Below are 22,234 nucleotides of genomic sequence, written 5' to 3' on the forward strand. Positions count from 1 at the left end.
CCTTGCTTCCGGAAGCAGGGCCAGCTCCATTCCTGGGGTGGCCTGGGGCCCTGGCCATTCCCCGGAAACATCTGATGAATGAGGCTCATGTCCTAATTAAGCTGCTTTAGCCAGGGCCACATTTTCCAAGAGCTGGAACATCTTCTCTGTTCTGAGTGTTAAACAGTCCTGAGTCACTTATTCCACACATTACTTGAGAACATACTGTGTGCCCTATACTGGACCCTAGGGTTGAAATTATCCATGAAAATAGCCAGGTGATGCCCTCCTTGGCCCAAGCTCCCGCCACAGAGCCAAGCAACAAATTCTCAGGCTGTGTGGTAGGGCTGGGGAGGCACAGCAGCCCCCAGGTGAGTCCAGCCAGTGTGAGGAGGAGGCTGCAGTCACAGTGGCACCACCAGAGGGAGGGGAAGCGCCCCATGGTCACCACAACTGGGCCTTGGAAGCAGTGTCCCCACAGAAGGCCCTTTGTCAGGGACCCACAAGTAGCTCTTCGGTCAGGGCTCAGTTGTGTGTAGTTTGTTCATTGCCATCCAAGCGCAGTCACAGCTGCTCTAGTTAGTGACTTTAGAAATCTGTTCTCGCTGTGATTGCTAAGTGTCACCTTAGGAACAGCACACCTTTGCCCTGGGACTCAGGAGCTCGTTTGTCCTGTCTGTCCTGCAGGACTTAGGGCCGGCAGCAGGAGCAGCAGCAGCTGGGCCGGGCAGGGGAGGTGTCAGGAGGTATCAGGTGGGAGCACTAGTCTCCAATAGTTTCTCATCTCCCACGCTGGCCACGAGAGCAGCCTCGGCAGCAGCATGACCGGGTCCTACTCCTTGAGCAGGGTCCCTCTCTGCAGGCCACCCTCTGCTGAGACCTGACCATTGCTCTCTGGTTCCAGGGGTGCAGGAAAAGCTGGGTGTGATGAACAAAGGTGTGGTGTATGCTCTGTGGGACTACGAGGCCCAGAACAGTGATGAACTGTCCTTCCACGAAGGGGACGCCCTCACCATCCTGAGGCGCAAGGACGAAAGCGAGACTGAGTGGTGGTGGGCTCGCCTGGGAGACCGGGAGGGCTATGTGCCCAAAAACCTGCTGGGGGTGAGCACTCAGGTTACTTACTGGGAAACTAGCTGTCCTTGTCTCTGTACGGCATGCGGTCCTATCACGCTGCGGGGCTGGGGAGGAAGGCTTTGCTTCTTCTGAGCCTCAGCAGCCCCCTGTGTATAGGGGGAGGTGCCTACTTGGCAGTGCTGGCATGAGGCTCAGGCAGGGCCCCAGGAGGTTCCCCTGGCCATGCTCACACCATGGAGGTCCATGTGGAGGCCGAGTGCCCCAGTGAGGGGCAGCTCAATGCGCTCGGTTCAGGATGAACTTCAACAAGCGGCCCAGCTCACCCCACCCACACTTTCCCCAATCTAGAAATCTCTGCAGCCTAGAAATTTCTCCAGCGGAGGAGAGGTGGGAACGTGCAGGCTGCTAGCTCTGTACTGGGCTTGTGATTCCATCAGTCCTCTGGCAGAGGGAGCTGCCTCTGCTCTATGTGCCCTGCAGAGCTGCCAGGGGCTCCCTGTTGAGCCAAGGTTCCTGGCCAGGCAGACACAGCAGGGAGCCAGGCAGAGACCCTTGCCCAGGGGAGCTCATGACCTTGAGAGCCACAGGCAGTCACAAGTCTTTAGGTGGCACAAAGTGCTGTGAGAGAAATAGGATATTCTGGGGGTACGAGGCACATTGGAAAGGGGGCTGGGCATAGAGAGCATAGAGACGTGCAGCTGAGCGTAGGCCTGAGGGAGAAGGGTGCTGCACGGCTGTCCAGGGTGGCTGAGGTGAGGAGCAGGGGTCGGGTCTGGCTGGCCCTGCTCCATATGTGTGGCTTCCTGTCCTGACGCGGCTCCGTTGCTTCCCAGCTGTATCCACGGATCAAACCCCGACAGCGAACGCTCGCCTGAACTTCCTTTTGGAGCACCGCGTGGTCTTGCCAGCTACCAGGAGCCACTGAAGAGATTATTGTGCCGTTTTCCCAGGAAAGCTGAAGCTAGAAAATGGTTTTAATGGTGCTCACTTTAGCAGACAGCGTCCACAATGTGAATCCTACAGTTTCCAGGTGAGGCCCTTTCTCCAGTTTGCCCGTAACTGGGAGAGGTACTTTCGCCTCCAAGGACTGAATTTTGCCAATTACTATAAATCCAAATAAATACCCGCTTTCAAAATACCCACCCCTCTTGCCATTAAGAAGGTCCCATAACCCCTGGTTGGTTGCCAGTGAAGACAGAAGCTCTGACTGACTTGGCCCCGAACACTGTCGTGGCTGTGAGGCCTGCTCCCCTGCGACAGCCCTGCCTCCTGTCACCGAACCGGACACTCATCCTTTCTCACACTCCCCACACACGATCCTTCTTCCTCCCTTCATCACCAAAGGAGCCTCTGTATGGAAACGTGTCCAGTGTTGCTGCCCAGTGTGTGCCTCCCAGCAGCCACTCTGCCTGGCCGCCTTGGGGGTTCTGCTTTCTGTTCCAGTTCACCTCAAGGCTGATTGTGCAGGCCCAGCACTGTGGCTGGACTGCCACGCCACGGGCACCAGGACCCCTAAGACCAAGTGACAATCGGAAGAGCCTCAGCGTATACTCTTCTCCTGTGATCTCACAGCCTCTCATGCTGCTCAGTGTGGTTCTCACCCCTGCAAGCTCAAATTCAGTTCTCTGAATGGAGTCAGGTGCTGGAGGCCGTGGCAGCAGAGGGGAGTCAGGGTTGGGGCTGGGGGTGGACTCGTGTGAGGGCAGACCAGGGCCAGGTAGATGGGGCTGTTTGGTGTCTGAAGGATGGCAGGTGTCTGGCATCAGGAGGGGCCGCCCCCGAGGGGCAGCAGTTGGGGCAGAGGAGATGGGGTCAGGGGCCAGCTCCTCTGCTGATCTCCCTGCCTGGGCTGGCTGTGAGGACACCACCTTTGTCCCAGGCCCAGCCTCAAGGCGAGGGCGCTTCACTGAGGTGTGAACTGTACGTACAGGCTTTTTATATACCAAAAGTATTTTTTGACTAAACCATTCAAAGCTACCCAAACTATGTTGGAAATTTCTTTTCTCATTAAAATACAGGCCCTTAGGCTCTATTTTTCATGTATGAGTCTTGTGTGTAATTTATGTATAAATGTGTGTATAGAGTCACTGATGCCGCACTGCAGCCCATCACCTTGGAACATTGACTGTACATAGTGTGGTGAAGAAAACTGAATGCCATTGTAGAGCAGCCCGGCCACAGGAGCGTGGCCACTGCCACCCGACACTGCTGACGCTGTGTAAATGTGCACAATAAACCCGTCTCACCCCGGCGGCTGTGAGTCTCGTTTCTGGAGCCAGACTGCGCTGCGGCACGAGGGTTCAGGTGATCTGGACACAGGAAGGCGAGGCCTTGTCCATATGTTCAAAATAGGTTTTAATCATAAGCTTTATATACAAATTGCTGTACAGTCATCTTAATAAAGTGAAATAGTGAGTGAAAAGTACAAAACACAAAGCCCCCACGTTCCCCTTAGTGAAGTATCAAAGGATCACTCACAGCCCAAAAGCCCAGAATTAGTGATAAGGTAAGTGGACAGTCTGTAAAACAGGCTAAGGCAATGCTGTAAACTGGCTATTAGAGGTGAGCAGGCTCTACTGCAGATCAGAAGCCTGAGTTCCTACTACCCAAACTGGTTCTGTGGAAGAGTTAAATGAAATGAGTATCGATGGGCCAGAACCTTCTAGTAAACCTGGGAACTCATAAAAACAGTATATATTATGCTAAAAATAGTTCAGCAGTAGTGTAGCTCAGTCTCTCCCATCCCCAATTAAGTTTTGACAATACACAAATTCTAAAACATGAAGCTGTTTAAAGCATTAATAAACTGTGAACATATTGCACTAGATAAGTGAACACTTCTGTTTCTCCAAATACATGAGCTGCATTTCCCAGCACAAGCAGGATTAATCCCTGTGGTGCGCAAGGAGCAGGCTCTGCTGTTCCAAGCGACTCAGTCCTGGTGACCACACGTACTCCGAGCTCAGACCCACGCAGAGTTACTGGTCCCGAGATTCGTAGAGGAGCTTTGCAGCCTGCAGATCAGACAAGATCAACACAGTGAGACCTGCTTGGTCCTGTGCCTGGTGGAGCCAAGCCTGTGTGCATTTGAGGGGAGATGGCATGGGCACCCCAGCCGAGGGGGAACAGATTGTGGGGATGGGGGTCAAATGGCAGGACACAGCTTCCTCTGGGAAAGGCAAGCTTTTGCTCTAAGCCAAAGGGCCCAGCCTCCCTGGCCTGGGCTCCGGTACCTTGTGCATGGCCACTAGCCACGCCACCGCCTGCCTCCTGCCCACATTCGCGTCCTCCACCGCTGTCAGCTTCAGCTGGGTCACACCCTCCGTCCCCGGCACTGTATACTGCAGGAACATGCCTGTGGCCCGTGCGTTGCCTCCTGGAGGAGGGAGACGAGGTAAGACGGCCCAAAGGAGACCCTGAGTGCCCAGGTGGCCACCAGCCCCAAGGTGGTGGTGGCCAGGACACCTTCCTAACCTTGTGCTGCTCCCAAGAGTAGCCTGGCGGTGAGGAGTGGTGCTCAGGAGCACCCAGGGAACACCATCTCAGGCCTCTGAAGGGAGACCCCCAAGCTCACAGGGTAGGTGGGAGAGGGTCGAAGACACTCAGCCGGGTGCCCCAGGGCTGGGGACAAACCACCAGAGCCGCATCACCACGAGAGGCCTCCTCCTCCGCTAATTGAGGTGCTGCTGTGCCCTGGCCTGTGGGGGTTCCTGCCTTCAGAGAACCCCCAGACAAGACTGGCTCCTGCAGAGGTGCCCACCTGCACCCAGGGCTGGGGGAAAAGTGGAGGCCACCTCGAGAGTGCCCTGGCCACCGACGACAGGCCAAGCAGATGGTCAGGGTCACAGCTGGCCTCACACCCAGGAGTCGGAGGCCTCAGCCTCTGAGAAGCAGGGCTAGCACAGAGGGGAGTGTCAGTACAAAGGCCCAGTGCCAGGGAAATGCCACCCCAGCCTGGTCACGGGCCATCTCCCCAGACCTAGCACCCATGTTGGGGACTGGTCTCTGGGACCCAGGCTCCCCGTCTTTGGGCAGTGACCAGCTGATCCAGTGACAATGACTCAATTCCAGCACTTGCTCCAACAATGAACCGCTCGCTCAAGAGAGCGACTCTTCAGGCAGGGCTGGTGTTGAAAGAGACCCATGGGATGCAGCCTCCCATGAACTTAATGACTTGGGAGGGAAGCCCCATCGTGAGCAATCGCTGACCTCTCGGGAGGCCCCTCCCTCAGACACACATCCCCCTATCAGCACCCAGGGCCGGCTCTTCTGCCGGTTGGTGGAGTGGGCGTCAAGGCTGCAGCTGGAGGCGCCAGAGGCCCCGGAACCACACTTTTCCTTTCTCCCCTCCCCCACCCTTGCGACACAGTTTTTGTTCTTGTTGCCCAGGCTGGAGTGCAGTGGCACGATCTTGGCTCACTGCACCCTCCGCCTCCCGGGTTCAAGCGATTCTCCTGCCTCAGCCTCCTGAGTAGCTGGGACTACAGGCGTGCGCCACCGTGCCCAGCTTTTTTTTTTATTTTTTATTTGTAGTTTTAGGAGAGACAGGGTTTCTCCATATTGGTCAGGCTGGTCTCGAACTCCCGATCTCAGGTGCCCAACTCGGCCTCCCAAAGTGCTAGGATTATAGGCGTGCACCACCGTGCCTGGCTTTTTCTTTTTTTTTTTTCTTTTTTGGAGTCTCTCTCACCCAGGCTGGAGTACAGTGGTGGGATCTTGGCTCACTGCAATCTCTGCCTCCTGGGTTCAAGTGATTCTCCTGCCTCAGCCTCCCAAGTAGCTAAGACTACAGGCGCCTGCCACCATGCCTGGCTAATTTTTATATTTTTAGTAGAGACACGGTTTCACCATGTTGGCCAGGATGGTCTCGAACTCCTGACCTCAGGTGATCCGCCCGCCTCAGCCTCCCAAAGTGCTGGGGTTACAGGCCCCCACCATGCCGGGCCTCTGGAACCACAGTTTCATAAGCCTGGTTCTGTGGTTAGGGCACACCCACCCAGCCCAACACTGGGGAACCTTGCCTATCAGTGTAACGTCCTGCCTGGGCTCTAGAGCAGAGTGATCATGGCTCTGTCCACCGCCTGCGTTTGCTCGATAAAGCACCACTGGACCATAGCCATGGCCGTCTGTCACCCTGTCGTCTGCAGCTGCCTCCACCTTACCATAGCACATGTGGCTGGCAAAGGGTTCCTATCTGGCCGTGAAAGAATGAGTGTGTGGCCTGCCCTACAGGGCCCAGGCTGGCAGGCGGCCCCTTGGCTGCCTTCAGGTCAGGGGACTGTTACTACTGTCCCCGCCCCCACTGGAAGACGGTGCTGGGGTCTGAAGGGCTCTACTGAGACTGCACAGAGTGGGGCTCACTGCACCCCCACAAGCCACCACAAAGGGGACACAGTGCTAGAAGCCCTGGGGAGGGTCTGCCCAGGAGAGCAGTCCTGGAGGCTCTATTCCCCCGGCCTCAGGAGTACTGGATGCCCCTAAGCACTGGCCTTCATCTGAGCCTCAGGCTCCCCAGGAGGAGGCAGGCAGAGAGGGGTGCTTGGGGTGACCCCCGCTTCTCCAGACCCTACCCTTCACACCTGGGCGTCTATACCGCGCAGCCTGCTCAAGGCAACCAGCTTGACACCATCCTGGCTCCAAACACGTCCCTGAGCTCAGGACAGAGGTGGCAAAACACTGGCCTGGGCATCTCACCTCATCATTCAGGAGGCTGACAGAAGTGCCAGGAGAGTTAGGGGTCCCAGGAGGCCACACTGAGCTGGGGAGCGCCAGGCCTCAGTGGGAAGGGCGAAGTTGGGAGAGGCTCCCGAGGGCAGGTGAGCCCCCGTGAGCACCCATGCCCCCTGGCCTCAGCCAGTTCAGGGCTGGCAGGTACTGACAGAGAGCTGTCAACTGCTGGGTAACCCTCCCCCCCCAGACAGAACTGAGAAAGTACATCTGCTGCGGTGTCTTCATTTATGCTTTATAAACCCACGTACCAGACCCAACATCTCTCTTAAGTCAACCAAAAGAAGTGAATTCAGGTTTCGCAAAGAACCTTGGCACGGACCACCCCGTGGACAGAAGCCAGGTGGCGAGGGGAGGAACGGGCCCGCTGCATGCAGGGAGCCCCGGCAAGGAGGAAGAGGCTGACCTTCAGAGGCGGGCTGGCTCCCCAGGAGGCTGGTGTAAGCGTGAATGTCTTTTTCTATGGCAAGAAGGTGGGCAGGCAGTGGCGAGAAGGAGCACCCAAGAGCCGGAGAGAGAACGGAAGGAAAGCGACACGGGTTACGGCACGCGCATCTGTCAGCACAGTTTGCAGATAACAGGATGCGAGCTCCCCGTCAGCGGAGTTTAGTGAGAGGCCCAGGCTGGGCCGAAGCTCACCAGGAAACGCACCAGGCGTTTGGTCTGCACAGACGCCTGCAGCAGGAAGGCTGAAGTGCTGGCTCCCGATGAGCCACCACTCAGACCTTTCTGGGGATCTCAGTTATCGCATTTGGGGCTTTATCCTTGGTTTGAGTCCAACAATAAACGGAATGACACATTACAGCACTTAGAGCAGAGCAAACCATTATGACATGCTGAGGCGAATTTCCCTTTGTTGTCTTACGGGTTAAGTCTCCACTCACCTGGCGAGTTCTAAAGCCACTGAGTAAATACACGCCCCCCAAGGAGGAAAGGCAGGCTATCCTGGAGACCCAGCAGACCCCGTTCTTCAGGGTGGCTGCCCGATCCCAAAAGTGGACGCTCCTCTTGTCACCCATGCATGGCACCAAACCCTCCTGGCTTAGGAAAGGACGTGCTGGCATTTACCTCCAGGAGGGAAGCCTTCCGTGAGGAGCTGCACGGTGGAAATGTGCACAATTTCGATTTCATAGTGGCTGTCTCCATCCAGAAACAAGTATCTACATCAAATAAAAGTGTCCAAATCGGGTCACTCAGGCTCAGTGCCACCGAGGCTCCCGGTCTGTGACAATGCTGCCCTGTGCCAAGCAGGATCTGGCTCTTACCTCTGGTTATTGGAAAGACGACAAATCATAGTTTCGGGTTTCTCTGAGTTTCCAAACGTGACGAGGAAGGTGGCTCCTTGGGGACACAAAAGCAAACGTGAGAACAGGGCCTGCTTCTTTTCCACCTAACCCTTCCCACGAGTACCAGTAGGAGACGCACGCACAGAGGACAGGTGAAAACGTCAAGAAACAAACCACAGCTTTGTTCTAAGGACCCCTTCAGCTGAGCAAAAAGGCAGTCATGGATCAAGGGTTTAAGAGGTAAACGAAAAGGTACCGCTCTGAACCGGTTCTGCTTGCTTACAACGCTCCTAGAAATTTTTTTACATCCTTCAAAGGATGCAGGGAATCCATCACCACGATCCAGATCAAAGAACAATAAACCCCTCTGCTCGCGGGTCCTAAGAGCTGGCAGGACCAAGACAGCAGAAAGGAAGCACAACAAAGCCCACGGCCCAGCCAGGGACCATGCCCGTTTCACACAGGCCGGAGCTGTGGGCAGGAAGGCAGGTGGTCCCAGACCCCATGGCGGGCAAGCTGGGGACAGGAGGCTGGGACGGCAGTGGCCGGAGGTGGGCGGGCAGTGGGGAGAAGGCGCTGCTCAGAGATTCCAGGAAGGCACAACATAAGCCCCCGGAGAACGCCCTTTTCCCACACCAGGTCCCCAGAGATGGCTCAAAACCGAGTCCGCATGTGCTACCGGGCAAAGGTCTACGGACCCTCATCGAGGAGCCAGGTGGTCGCAAAGGCCCGAGCGCCGGCGCCGGGTTCCACCTGGGGGAAGGTGCTGCCTGGGCCCAGGGCCTCCCCTCCCACCTGACGGACGTGCCCAGCGGAGTCAGCACCAACATTTTAGACGACATTCCGTCTCTGAAGAGAAGGGAAGGCTCTGTAACTGCTTCTAAACGAATTCAGAAGAAAACAGGGAAGGGAGGGAAGGCGAGAGAACGTCAAAGAGAAGCGGAGCGCCCTGTGCACAGCCCACAGCATCGCCAGACACGAGGAGCCGGCCGGCGGCGCGCACGACTGCGGGACCGTCCTTACCGCTCAGCAGCACTTTGAGCTGCTTGTCGTAGAACTCCGCCTCCTTGTGGGACACCAGGGCGCACTCCGCGCACTGCCGCACGGGGTCCACAAAGCACATGCGCCGCAGCGGCACCTTCTGGCTGCAGCACCTGTCGCAGAAGCACTTCCCGCAGCGGCGGCAGTGGTGCTGGGCAGATGCGGGAGGATTGGCAGTGAGGAGGGGCAGGGGACAAGCGGCCTCGGGTGCGGACCCTGCTGGCCTGGCACTGCCCGGGCCGCGCCTAAACGCGAGGCCCCCGTGCTGGCCGCTGCACACGCGCACCTCCTGACGCCAGCCCCTGGGCTCCCCACCACACAGCAGGGCTTCGCCTCACCTTTTTTCAAAATCGTGGATCAAAATGGCTGTGTTTCAGCTCTTTCTTTCAACCACCCAAGTCCCACTGCTTAGGACGCCCTCGGGCCTCGGGGTGCCATGAGCTGGGCACACATTAGGGGCAAGACACTTCGCGAGGGCAAAGCAGGACACGGCAGGGTAAGAGGTAGGTGCACAGGCCTGGCAAGCTGCATGCCCACCCCATGGCATCCAGCAGAATCAGCCCAGTCACTTTCCACAGAAACAGGGCATGGCTGACACTCAAAACGAGCCATAGTGGCTGAGTGCGGTGGCTCACACCTGTAATCCCAGCACTTTGGGAGGCTGAGGTGGGTGGATCACCTGAGGTCAGGAGTTCTAGACCAGCCTGGCCAACATGGTGAAACCCCATCTCTACTAAAAATACAAAATTTAGCCCGGCGTGGTGGCGGGTGCCTGTAATCCCAGCTACTCAGGAGGCTGAGGCAGGAGAATCCCTTGAACCCGAGAGGCAGAGGTTGCAGTGAGCCAAGATGGAGCCACTGCACTCCAGCCTGGGCAACAAGAGCAAAACTCCGCCTCAGAAAAACAAACAAACAAACAAACAAAAAACGAGCCACAAGATGACATCCGTCCCCTGCCAGAAGGGGCAGCTGTCCTGTTGGGGCCCCTTCCCCTCTTCCCACCACCCCCACTCAGCAGCCTCAGCTCACCTTTCTGGTGAGAAAGTCAAACTTGGCGTCACACTGCATACATCTCCGACACTAGGAAAGAGACGACAAAGCGTTAAAACCCAGCTTGGTCACTCACCACATCGCTGGGGCAGGACCCCGGGCTGCGGAGAAAGCTGGGCCCTGCTACCTCCCCGCACACCCAAGTGGCCTGAGGCAGGCAGGCTTGTGACGCAGGACGGTGGACTGGTCGCCTGTGCCCAGGCTCCAGAGCCGATGCAGTGGGGTGCAGGCTGCTCCGAGGCCTACAGGAGATGCACCCGGCGTACCCATGGGGTCTGGGCCTGAGGTGGGCTTGGGGTTTGACTGTCTTGCAGCAGAGCGTGCATCCCGGCATTTCAGGTCCCTCCATACTGGACCCAACAGCAGTTCACCTTAGCAACACCTTTTTGGCCCTGGTCCTGTTACTGGAACCAAAGAGCAATGCCATGAAGAGACTAGGAAATCCACAGCAGGAGCCAACCTAAACCCCTAAACTAGGGAAGGCTGTGCTAGCACCCACTTCACAAACGAGGCGGGCATGGGGACCTGCTGATTCCGGGACTGCGCGCCAGCCGGCAAAAGTCCAGGTATCTGAGACATAAAGCTTATTATTCTGGTTCTTTACTTGGAGTCCTGGCGTGCGTGCCCTGACCCTCGCCTGTGAAGGAACCCCCTGGAAGCAGCGGAAGCACACACAGGCTGGTGTGTGTCACGGGGACGCACGTGAGACCTGGGGACGCCCTGAAGATGCTTCCTCAACTGGAGGACCCAGGCGCAGAGAAGTCCGAGCCGCACAAGCCAGGGCTCACGAGGCTGGACTTTCTTGGCAAAGACAGTTCTATGCACACAGAATGTACAAACGCAGACAGAAACAGGAAGGTGACTGGGCTCACGGCCCACCAGGAATTCTGACCACACAAGACCTGGGAACTGGGCAGGTGGCCATGGGGCTCACTTTCCCCAAGGGGTCACAGCAGGCCTGAAGCCCCATGGCAAGGTGGTGCTGTCCTGGCACTGGGGATGCCCTCTGGGAAGACCGTCCTCCTCTGCCTCACCACAGCAGCCAGGAGGTAATCATCCTGAGGGCGGGGCTGTTTCTGCTGAGTTGGAATCACCTCTGAAGTTTCTCCAGCCGCCTCACTAGAGCCTCAGAATTACCCTTGAAATTATCTATCGGGCTGGGCGCGGTGGCTCATGTCTGTAATCCCAGCACCTTGAGAGGATGAGGTGGGCGGATCACCTGAGCCCAGGTGACCAGCCTGGGCAACATGGTGAGACCCCATCACTACCAAAAGAAAAAAACAAAATTAGCTGGTGTGGTGGTGCACACCTGCAGTCCCAGCTACTTGGGAAGCTGAGGTGGGAGGATCGCTTGAGCCCAGGAGGCAGAGGTTGCAGTGAGCTGTAATCACACCACTGAACTCCAGCCTGGGTTACAGAATGAGAGCCTGTTCCAGGAAAAAAAAAAAAACTGTCTAAGGGCTGGCTGTTCAGGGGGCCTCATTTCATGTTTAACACCGAGTCCCAGAGCGATGGCCGGGTGCCACTGAAATCCAGGGGACCGCAGACCCCGTGGCCGTCTGCTGGGCGTTGTTAGGTCACTGTGGCCATAAGGAAATCAAGAAGTAGATTCTCTTTACGAAGCTGTGGCAATCACACCAAGAGCGGCTGTGCCCAGGAGGGGGAGAGAGGAGGCGCGGCGGCCCGGCCCAGCTGTGAGTATGGCGCCTGGCGCACCCCGGCAGGGCTTGGGCAAGGCTAGTGGAGAAGGCGCCTTCTTCATGAATTGTCTCAAACAAACGCACACCGCCTGGGCCTATGGAGCATATAACCCCTGTTGGGGCAGAAGGGACTTGGGGCCCAGCTCCAGCCTGGCAGGGAAGCCTATGGCCGTGGGGTGGCCAGAGCCTTTCATATATGGCAACAGGTTAAGTGTGACGCCTCAACACAGGAGAGCAGGGCAACCCGGAAGATGCCAGATGGCAAAGCAGCCCACTCTGCGGCCTGCGCACCTCAGGTGCTTGGTCGGTCTAAGGGTGAAGGTGGAATTGAAATCAATCACTTAGAAATAAAACAGATTTCAGATGCTCCCTGAATTTCCACTGCTTCACTTGACTAGACAAAAAAATTGTCACCAAAGCGCAGGGAACGTTTACCAAGCACCCAGAGACACACATGTGGTGGTCTGTGCTGAAGCCCCCAACTGACGCTGCGCTCTGAGCCCCTGTCAGGAGGCCCTCAGTGAAGAGGCCACAAGCCCGAGGCCACGCCCCACTGTGGGGTGGCAGCCACGGCCACCCGGCCAACTCCTCAGAAGAACCAGCCAGGCCTCCAAGCTCCCGTGAGGGCTGCAGAGACCTCAGGACTGGCCACAGCCCAGCTTCTTGCAGCAGCCCCAGATGGAGCACGGCCCAGTGAGGTGCCTGCTCGTGCACGACCACCACAGAGCCTGCTTCTGAGCGGCCCAGGTCCCAGCTGTGCCTGCCGCCTCCACTTAGAACAGCAAGCCGGATGCATTTACCACTTGCAGTGGGTTCCTAGCTCGAACCTCCTCCTGACCACGGGACGACGTCACCGTGAACACGCTCACCCTCAGCACCAAAGGCACGGAACTCCCAAACCTCAGCTGGGAAGGCTCTGTCCTGGCCTGGCCGCCTGCTGCTCACTCCAGATGGCAGGGGGGCCCTGACACAGCATGAGGATGCCGCCATCACCGCCGGCTCCCCCGCTCTAACAGCAGGGACTCCAATCCAAGGGGAAGACATTCAGACCTGGCTCTGAAGGAAATCTGTGCCACCGTGCATGCTTTTAACAGAGTAAAGGACACTTTTGCCATGAAAATGGTGGTCCACGGATTCGGTGAGCCGGTACAGCCTTTTTCAAAGCTGGGCCTCGGTGCTGCCCACCCACTCCCCAACAGGCACTTCAGCAGCACGTGGGGGCTGCGGGACCCAGGACGCCTCACCTCCCTCAGCTTCATGAGAACAAGACCCTTGTGCTCTGGGGCCCTTGGTAAGGATGAAACAAGAAGGTCCCAGCGAGGCTGCCGCCTGGTGTGACAAGCACACCTCACTTTGGTCCTCGCTGTCAGAGACCTAGGTGGCGGGTGGTGAACTAGAAACAGGTGTGGGTTACATGAACCAGCGACCGAATGGTGTGACTCAAAGGGATCCTCTTGGGAGAGATGGAGGGTCTTTCTGCTTCGGATGAATATTGACCAAGAATCATCCACGGTCAAAGCACAATAATACTCAAAAGAGATGTAAGAGAAGACCTTCGCTCCACGAAAAGTCCCCTTTTCCCTTCCGGGGGAAGGAGGGGGCCCCCAAACGAGACCAGGAATTACCTGGCGAGCATAAACTGAGGGCCTGAAGTCTCAAAAAGGAGGCAGACTGGCGGTGGCCACAGCATTACCAAGCCACACACGAGTTCAAACGTCTTATCTAACGCGAGAGCCGCCTCAGAGCTCCAGCAAGGACAGACGGGCTGTGCTGGCACCGACAAGCAGCTGACAGGGCTCGGCCCCTCGGTAGGAAAGCTGCTCCCACACGCATGGCACTGTTCCAGCCCCAACTCCAGGCCGGCAAACACTGCTGCGGCCGATTCCACAACAAGACAGGCAAGGCCTGTGGGGTCACCAGGGCCGAGCACCTTCTGAAACACAGGCCCCTGGGTCTGAGCCGCGATGGGGAGGGACCTGGTGGCCGCCCAATCCTCCAGCGCCTCTGACATGGCTGCACAGCCTCCTTGGGGTCTGGGGGCCCAGCCATGGATCCTCCACCACCCTGCCCTGATCCTCTCCCTCACAGGCATGGGGACTCTCCCCTGCCCCGCACCCCTCCTCTGCGAAGTCCAGCCCCTTCTGAGCCCCAAAAGATGTTGGTGCAGAGGAGTTGCTCCGATGTGGTGCCGTCACAGCTGCCACCCTCACCGTGTCCCCGCCACCCTGCGCTCTGCAAAGGCAGGGCCTCCCTCCAGCCTGCGGGACCCACACACGCAGCAGCAGAAGCCTGCAGCCCCTCTGCAGCCACATGTGTGGCTGGGGGACCAGGTTAGCCAGGATGGTCTCGATCTCCTGACCTTGTGATCCGCCCGTCTCGGCCTCCCAAAGTGCTGGGATTACAGGCTTGAGCCACCGCGCCCGGCCTGGTACAGCCTTTTTCAAAGCTGGGCCTCGGTGCTGCCCACCCACTCCCCAACAGGCACTTCAGCAGCACGTGGGGGCTGCGGGACCCAGGACGCCTCACCTCCCTCAGACCTCACTGGGGGAGGACAGAGGTCCCGGCTGTGGCGCACATCAGGGGCCCTTCAGACGCCATTCTGCAGCAAGGACTGGCCCCTCGTGACCCACACGAGGGCCTCATCCCTGCCGAGTTCCATGTCGCCACTGCCCCAACTCAGGCAGGTCCTGAGCTTTATGAGATTCCACGACCAGCCTTTTTCTGTTTCCCTTTGCTTTTAAGCTGCTTCCTGGACTTAGAAACCAGGTCTGGCCCGCCCCAGCCTTCTGGAAGCATCTACAAAGTCCAGCTCGCAGCTCTGCCAGGGGCTCCCTGCCCACAGGCTGTGGGCATAGTCTGACTGTTCCCCGCCCTGACTGCGCTGCGGCCCAGCCCTGCCATTGCCCTCGAATGGGCCTGTTGGTTTCGGAACGCTCTGACCGCTGTGCAGTGGCACAGTCCCTGCCTCTGTGTGGTGGTCCCTTCCCTGACCCCAGAGGTCCACTAGCCACAGAATCCACTAGAATCTGCTAGAGAAAGCTTCACGGGGGTTTTAACTCTGAGCTTAAGCAAACACAAAGCCACGTTATCACCAGGTTCCAGTGAGAATAACTGTTGACGGTCTCTCCGTGGTGACCCTGGCCCACAGTGCCCAACAGGAGGGGGTGTCCTCTCAATATTCTCAGCAGAGGGTGCTGACAGAGGACTGCTTTTCACATTTACTGTGTAGTCTGTGTTTGGGCAAGTTCAAAGGCCAATTTCTAAATATAAGACCACACTGCTGGAGCAGTGGCTCACGCCTGTAATCCCAGCACTTTGGGAGGCTGAGGCAGGAGGATCACTCGAGCCCAGGAGTTTAAGACTAGCCTGGGCAACACAGCGAGACCCTGTCTCTAGGAACATTTTTTTTTTAAATGAGCCAGGCGTGGTGGGTGCACACCTGTAGTCCCAGCTACTTGGGAGGCAGAGCTGGGAGGATGGCTTGAGCCCAGGAGGTCGAGGCTGCAGTGAGCCATGTTCATATCACTGCACTCCAGCCTGGGAAGCAGAGTGAGACCCTGTCTCAAAAAAAAAAAAAAAAAAAAAAAAGAGAGAGACAGACCACACCTAGGATGTGCTCCCTTAAAAATATAAGTGATCCAGAAGTTTATTACTCTAAATAACCAATGAGCTTAGATGTATAGATTTTTAAATAAGGTAATTTCCTATTGATTATATTAGTGAAAGAAATTTTAAAAATTATCAATAGAGCAATTTAATGTGAAATAAAGCAATGGATGAAGACATAAGGTAAAACTACTGCCAAATGCCTACCCCGTCATAAGCACGCTCCACAAAGGAAGCCCAGGCACAGCAAGCCGGGCACCAGACCAGGCTCCCACCAGCGCCTCCTTTAATTGGACCCAGCAGCTCTGATGTTCAGTGAAACAGCTATTTTAGGAGCTAGGGAGAATACACCAAAGCCCAGAAACCATGTGTGATTCATCCGTTTCCACCGTAGGTGGCCGGCGGTGTCTGGAATGCCAGCCTCTCAGTCTGTGTCACATCCCAGGTACACATGTGTCACCACCAGGGTGGGCTGGGGCAGACTTTCAAACCAGCACATTCGCCGGGGAAACCAAAACCTCCAAGAACAACCCAATAAAGCAGGCCTCAAGATGTTTAGCGAGGAAAGTGAATAAATAAATAATAAAGGTGTTTAGTGAGGGCCACGAGGCCGGAGGTGCAGCCTGTGACAAACACACAGAGACGAAGACGGTGAGGCAGGGTCAGCTCGGGCAGTGACCCTAAAAACACCCATCTGCTGCCCGACCCTCTTGCCCAAGCCAACCAGATAAGCCCGCTAAGGACAGACACTGCCCCTCGGGATGGACGGCGGGGCCCAAGTGCTCTCCAGGAGCCCTCTGTGCCCTCTGCAGTGGCATCACAGAGGCAGCCTCCGCCCAGGCCTCTCTGGGGCGGGCACTCACTTCCACAGGAGGCCTCCACGGCCACCTTGCAGGGCCCAGCACAGGCTGGGCGGGTAGCTGAACGGACACAGAAGGAGCTGTCTCAAGGGAAGTGAGGACCAGAGCAGGCGCATGTAGACGGCTCCCAGTGAAATTTCGGAACACACTTCCCCTGGCTACCTACAGGAGTCAAGAGCCCTCAGCGCTCGTCCACTCCTTGCTAGTCCAGTAAACCAACAGCCAACTCACACCCACCCTGCCAGATGACACGTTCGGAGGTGGTCAAGGCAGATGCCATAAACTAAGCTTCCCAGTGGGTAAGCAAGATGGCCGCGAGCAACGAAAGAAGAAACCAGGCCGGGCGTGGTGGCCACACCTGTAATCCCAGCACTTCGGGAGGCCGAGGTGGGAGGACTGCTTGAGCTCAGGAGTTTCAGACCAGCCTGAGGAACATAGCACGACCCTGTCTCTACAAAATAAAACCTAAAACTTAGCTGGGCGTGGTGGCGGGTGCCTATGGTCCCAGCTACTCGGGAAACTGAGGCAGGAGAATCGCTTGAACCCGGGAGGCGGAGGCTGAAGTGAGCCGAGATCGCGCCATTGCACTCCAGCCTGGGCGGCAGTGAGACTCCGTCTCAAACAAAACAAAAAAGAGAAATCATGAAACCCATCGTTCCTCCACGGTGGGAGCAGACACCAGCACAGAGCTCCTTAGAGAGCTGCAGGTCGAGACCCGCTCCCCCACTCTAATGCAACAGCAACAGCCCCTCGAAGGTCACAGGGCAGCTCCTCAGAACCGGCACCCGGCCCACCTGCAAAGAGTGGGGTTTGACAGCACGCAAGAAACCAAACGCGCCTCCACCCTCAATGTCAATATCATCTGTAAGTATAGTTTAGGGAATTTAAATGGATGTTCAAAAAAAGTTACCATAAAAAGAACCAAATTTCAGGACATATGCCTGCCCTCCCTTTGAGGCTGGGGTGACAAAGGACAGTCAGGCCCCACCACACACTGAGCTCCCACACTACAGTGAGAAGTGTCACCCACTGGCTGGTGGGGCTCCCACAGTCAACTAATTCTCAGCCCCACAAGAACTCATCAATCAAAAAACAATTTAAATACATGTATCAATGCACCTTTAGTGAAAGACAATCATGTTTAAATGGTAGAGCATAACTCCTACAAACAGAAAAGGAACCCATGTCGAAGATTTAACTCATTAGTTAATGAGAGAACCGATAAGATTAAGAACCCAGTTCCAAGGAGGATCCAAAGAGCAGACACGGACACAGGCCGTGAGGAAGGAAGCAGGAGTTGTAAACTGGCTCCTCACAGGGACGCCGCGGTGCGGGGAGAGAGGATATCAACATCACCTCTGAGGGACAGAATCTACTTGCATCTCAGGGACTAGAAACATGTGCGTTACTATCAGTTTTCTACAATTTTAAGCTGTCACACAGTTTGAAGATGGTGACAGGTGCAGACACGGTGATCGCATCCCGGGAGGGCTATGCTAAAGGCGGCCTGGCCTCCCACGGGATGGCCGGGAATCCTTTTTCGTGGCCTTAAAGTCTCAGTTTTACCTAACATCAGTAAAAGCTCTCCAGCCTGGGTGACACAGCAACACCCTGTCTCAAACAAGAAAAAGATCTTAGCCAGCCACAGGGACCCTTGAGAAGCTCGCCGGTGTCCCTGGCAGTATCTCACGAGGCTGCTGGTTCCCAAACACCTGAGGAGGCTCTGGCAGCCCCTGGCACCTCACAAGGGTGAGCCTTACCCAAGCGCTGAGATCCTGGAAAACAACTGTGAAACCCCCCACCCCGCAGTGTGCTGGAAAAGCCTTCCGCCGAGAACCACCCTCCCCATACGAGCCAGAGGAGACCACAGATGTCCCCATGTCCTCTTGTTTACCTACAACAAGGCCCTCCAAATTCTCTTTCTCTGCCCCAGAAAACACTAGCCAGAAATTCTCCTCATGACCAACTGGAACACAATTCCCTTATCTGGACTTTTTTTTTTTTTTTTTTGTGAGACAGAGTCTTGCTCTGTCGCCCAGGCTGAAGTGCAGTGGCACTATCTTGGCTCACTGCAACCGCCTCTTCCCGGTTCAAGTGATTCTCCTGCCTCAGTCTCCCGAGTAGCTGAGATACAGGCGCACACCACCACACCAGACTACTTTTTGTATTTTTATTTTTATTTTTATTTATTTATTTTCTTTGAGACAGAGTCTCGCTTGGTCACCCAGGCTGGAGTGCAGCGGCACAATCTCAGCTTACTGCAAGCTCTGCTTCCTGGGTTCAAGTGATTCTCCTGCTTCAGCCTCCTGAGTAGCTGGAATTATAGGCACACACCATCACGCCCACCTAATTTTTATATTCTGGCCTCAGCTCTCTGATCTGCTGGAGGTCCTGACCCTCCACTGGCCCATCCCACCTCCCCAGCTTGATTCTTTCTAGCCTTGGCCACTCCTTCCTGCAAAAAAAAGCCCTGTCCGGCCTGGCCTGTGAGACTCTCCCAGAACTCAGGGTGCCCTGTTCTCCCTGCTGCACAGTCCCAGATGCCTCTAGCAACAGTCCTCACTTCAGATCTCTCCTCATCCGAGCCCAGGCTCGTGATCAGACACGCACGTGCTCTCTCCTCCCTGGTTCTGAATCTAGAGTATCCATCAAGGTGTCAACCCGCCAGCATGGAGCTGCGGGCATTGCTTCTGCCAGCGCCACGGATGGGAGGTGGGAGGGGTGCACAGCGGCCACGATTTTAAGGATAAAACTCAGGATCTTAGCTGCTTATGACAAGCCCAGATGGCTGCATGCCCGGACCGCCCACCCCCAAGCCCACTGCCTTGCGTCAGTGTCGGATATTTGATGGCAGAGTCAGACAAGCCCCAGAGATCATCTGAGGCTTCCTTCACACCCCCAAAGCACCTCTATCCAAACTGGTGTCGCACGAAGCTTTACACACCGCCTCTGCCTCCCCTGCCCCACAGGTTCTTGAGGAGGCACAGACTGGAGAAACGATTCTCAACTGGTTCTGCATCAGAGCTCCTTGAGAATCTGAGAGCTGCAGGCCACCTCTCTGAGAAAGGCACACATTCCCCAGGGGGGGTTGCAGCATTTTAAAGGGATAACCCTCATGGGCCCAAACTGATAAACCAGCCCAGGTCAGGCACCTGGTATTCCGGAGCTGTGCACTGGGCTGGACTCAGACTCCCCTGGCTAAGGACAGAGCCAGAATGAAAACAGATCAACGCGTTTACAGATATGACGATGATGCCAATCGGCACACGGCCACCAAGCCAAGGACAATGTTACCCACCTGCCAAGTTCCACCAAATTCTCCTCTCCCCATGACGAACCACCACAAGTAAACCTATTTCCCACAACGGGTTATCTGCACATTTGAGTCACCTCCCGACAATCACCTCAGCAGCCCCAAGCACGCAGCCAGCACAGCATGGCTCAGTGTCCCCTTCAGCACCACCACATGCCTGCCAGGCGACTGTTACAGTACGTGTCCCCTTGAGCTACTGCAACTAAAGCTGGACTTCATTCCAAATCTTCCAGCCCTCACTGCCCCGTTCTAAGTTCCTCCAGAACGCTGTCTTCGGTCACTTCTGGCCTGTAAGACCATGCTCCAACAGAATTCACAACACAAAACTCAAAGACAAAGTCCGTCTTCACTAGAATGGTTTCTCTGTCCCCCAAGCCCGCCCAATGACCTTCTTCAGCTGCTCAGATCCCAATTCATCATCCAAACATGGCCGGGGGCTCTGGAGAGGCATCCTGCCACCACGTCAACGTGGGAAGGAATCTTCTCTTCCACGAGGGGTACCACCTTGACTCAAGTGTTTCAACTCCGCCCGGTCGGAAGTCACCGCGGGACTTCCCCAGTGCCGCAGCAAGGTCACAGAGAAAGGTGGGGAAAATGCTAAACGATTCAGCTGATACCAGAAGGGCTCTGGAAGGGAGAATGAAGGAGGGAAACACAGTGGTTAACTAAAACCAGAACTGTAAGATCAGTGCATGTGTCCAGTAGGGAGAAAGAAATTGTGCTTTGCTGGAAACGTCTGCCTCGTCTCGGCCACACTTTCTCACGTGCTCCATACAGTTCAGACAGATGTGGAGTATTTCTGTGCTATTAAGAGTTCATTACACCATAAATACATACAATTTTCACTTGTCAACTTAAAAGTAAAATTTTAAAAAGATGTCATAGGCGGATGATTGGGGGAAAGTGTCTAAGAAGACTCCTTAGGGTGGCGCTACTGGGGAGAGGTGAGCAGCACTGGTCTCAACTCTCCAGGACACGCTCGCATACACTGTAGATGCTGAGACACTTCCGGAGTCACTCGAATTCCGTTCTGTCCCAGAGGCTCTGTGGCCGCCCACCCCCAACACCAGGCCTCCCGCCAAGCTTCAATGAACGCAGTCAATTAGTGCTACTTTGACTTCTTGAACCTAGTTCCAACGTCTGCTTAGTTCTCTCACTGAGGGAATTAAACGAATCTGTAACAGGTGTTAAGCATGAAAGTCATATTACAAAAATTATCTTTCTCTCCCAATTTTTTTTTTATCGTGGTAAAATCCACAGAACAGAAACTGGACACACCTGTTAACGCACAGCTAGTGGGATTAAATGCACTCAGGGCCTTCCTAGCTGGCCAACGGTCTGGTGTGAGGCAAAGGCACCTCCGATCAGGTCACAGGGAACCCCGCGGGAGGCCCAGGGCACGGCCTGGCTCAGGGACCCCACGCCCCCGCCCCAATTGCTGCAGGAGTGGCCTGGGCAACTCCCGCCGTGTCTGGGCCTAAGGGAAACGGGTGCAGATCTGCAGTCTCCTTCAAACTGTCCAGTGCGCGACTGCGATCTCGCTTCCGAGGTGGAGGGTGGTGTAGACGAAGAGGAAGTGGGGGCAGCCTGGCCCGCAGAGTGGGTCCTGGCCCTCCTCCCGGCCCGACTTCTGAGCAGGAGATGGCTTCGGAACCCGCCACCCGCCCAAGGCACCGACGCCTCCCCCGATTCCCGGGCGGGACCCCTGCGGGGCCGCCCGCTCCAGCGCTTCGGCGGACAGCACGCCCCCTCCTCGCTGAGCCTGCGAGGAACACGCGCCGCCTTCCACTTTCTCGGGAGCGAGCCCCGGCTCTCCGGACGCCGTCCACACGCGCCAGCCCAGCACGAACCGGCCTCGGGCAGGGCCGCACCCACCCCCGGAGCCAGCCCGCGCCCTGCGCCCGGCACCCCGCACCCCGCCTCCCGGCGCCCGCCCTGGGCAGGTGCAGGGCCTCCTGCCCTCCCGGGACCCCCGCACCTGGACCCCGCGCGCCTCCCGCCCTCCCAGCGGGCGCAGGAGCCTGAGGCGGCGGCCCGGGGACGCGGCCAACCTGGGGGAGAGTGGGGCGGGGGCCGGCTGGGGAAGGGGCCGCCCGGAGGCGGAGGGGGCGCCGCAGGAGCCCAGAAGCCCGCGAGGCCGGGCCGGGGCGGCGGGGCGGGTCGGAGGCGCGGGCCAGAGCGACGGCCACCCACCTCCTTGTCCGGGACCCACTGCGGCTCCTCCAGGCCGAACGGGCTTCCGAAGGCGCGGTGCTCGGGCACCATGCGCAGGCCGCTAGGGGAGCGCACCAGCTTCTTGGCGTCGCGGCGCGCGGACACCTCGGAGGACATGACGCCGCCTCAGTCTCTCGGCCCGCGGCCCCGCACCCGGCCCCTCGCCCAGCCCAGGGCACCGCCCGCCCCGCCCCGGTCCGCGCGCGGCTGACAGCACCGGCGTCCAATCGCCAAGCCCGCCACGGAACGCGGACTAATCGGAGCTCGAACTCCGTCCCATCGCTGCCCTCTCCAATCCGCGTAAGGGCACCGCCCCTGCCACCCTGCGGCCATTCACCAATCGGCGGCGAGGGCTGGCCCGGATGCGCTCCGCCCCGCTCA

The 22,234-nt window shown here is 57.0% G+C and overlaps 2 protein-coding genes across 6 annotated transcripts in view; one reads left to right on the plus strand and one right to left on the minus strand.

Moving 5' to 3' along the window:
- Nucleotides 1–3,308, plus strand: part of PPP1R13B (protein phosphatase 1 regulatory subunit 13B) — a 118,880-nt gene extending 115,572 nt beyond the window's left edge. For all 3 annotated transcript variants that reach the window (XM_023205698.1, XM_023205700.2, XM_023205699.2), the window contains 2 exons: nucleotides 884–1,083; nucleotides 1,890–3,308. In XM_023205698.1, the coding sequence (XP_023061466.1) occupies nucleotides 884–1,083; nucleotides 1,890–1,931 (242 nt within the window). In that variant the 3' untranslated portion in view covers nucleotides 1,932–3,308. The remainder of the gene's footprint in view (nucleotides 1–883; nucleotides 1,084–1,889) is intronic.
- Nucleotides 3,064–22,082, minus strand: ZFYVE21 (zinc finger FYVE-type containing 21). Of its 3 annotated transcripts, XM_023205736.2 has the most exons (8): nucleotides 21,833–22,082; nucleotides 10,140–10,190; nucleotides 9,093–9,261; nucleotides 8,049–8,124; nucleotides 7,852–7,943; nucleotides 7,190–7,243; nucleotides 4,290–4,432; nucleotides 3,064–4,070 (listed from the first exon to the last, which is right to left on the minus strand). In XM_023205736.2, the coding sequence occupies exons 1-8, from the start codon at nucleotides 21,968–21,970 to the stop codon at nucleotides 4,035–4,037; spliced, it is 759 nt and encodes a 252-aa protein (XP_023061504.1). In that variant the 5' UTR covers nucleotides 21,971–22,082; the 3' UTR covers nucleotides 3,064–4,034. The 3 variants fall into 3 exon arrangements, with proteins under 3 accessions (XP_023061504.1, XP_023061506.1, XP_023061503.1); XM_023205738.1 differs by lacking the exon at nucleotides 7,190–7,243; XM_023205735.2 differs by lacking the exon at nucleotides 4,290–4,432.
- Between the last annotated feature and the right edge of the window lie 152 nt (nucleotides 22,083–22,234).

Source organism: Piliocolobus tephrosceles, chromosome 6, assembly GCF_002776525.5.
Source record: "Piliocolobus tephrosceles isolate RC106 chromosome 6, ASM277652v3, whole genome shotgun sequence".
Classification (NCBI taxonomy): Eukaryota; Metazoa; Chordata; class Mammalia; order Primates; family Cercopithecidae; genus Piliocolobus; species Piliocolobus tephrosceles.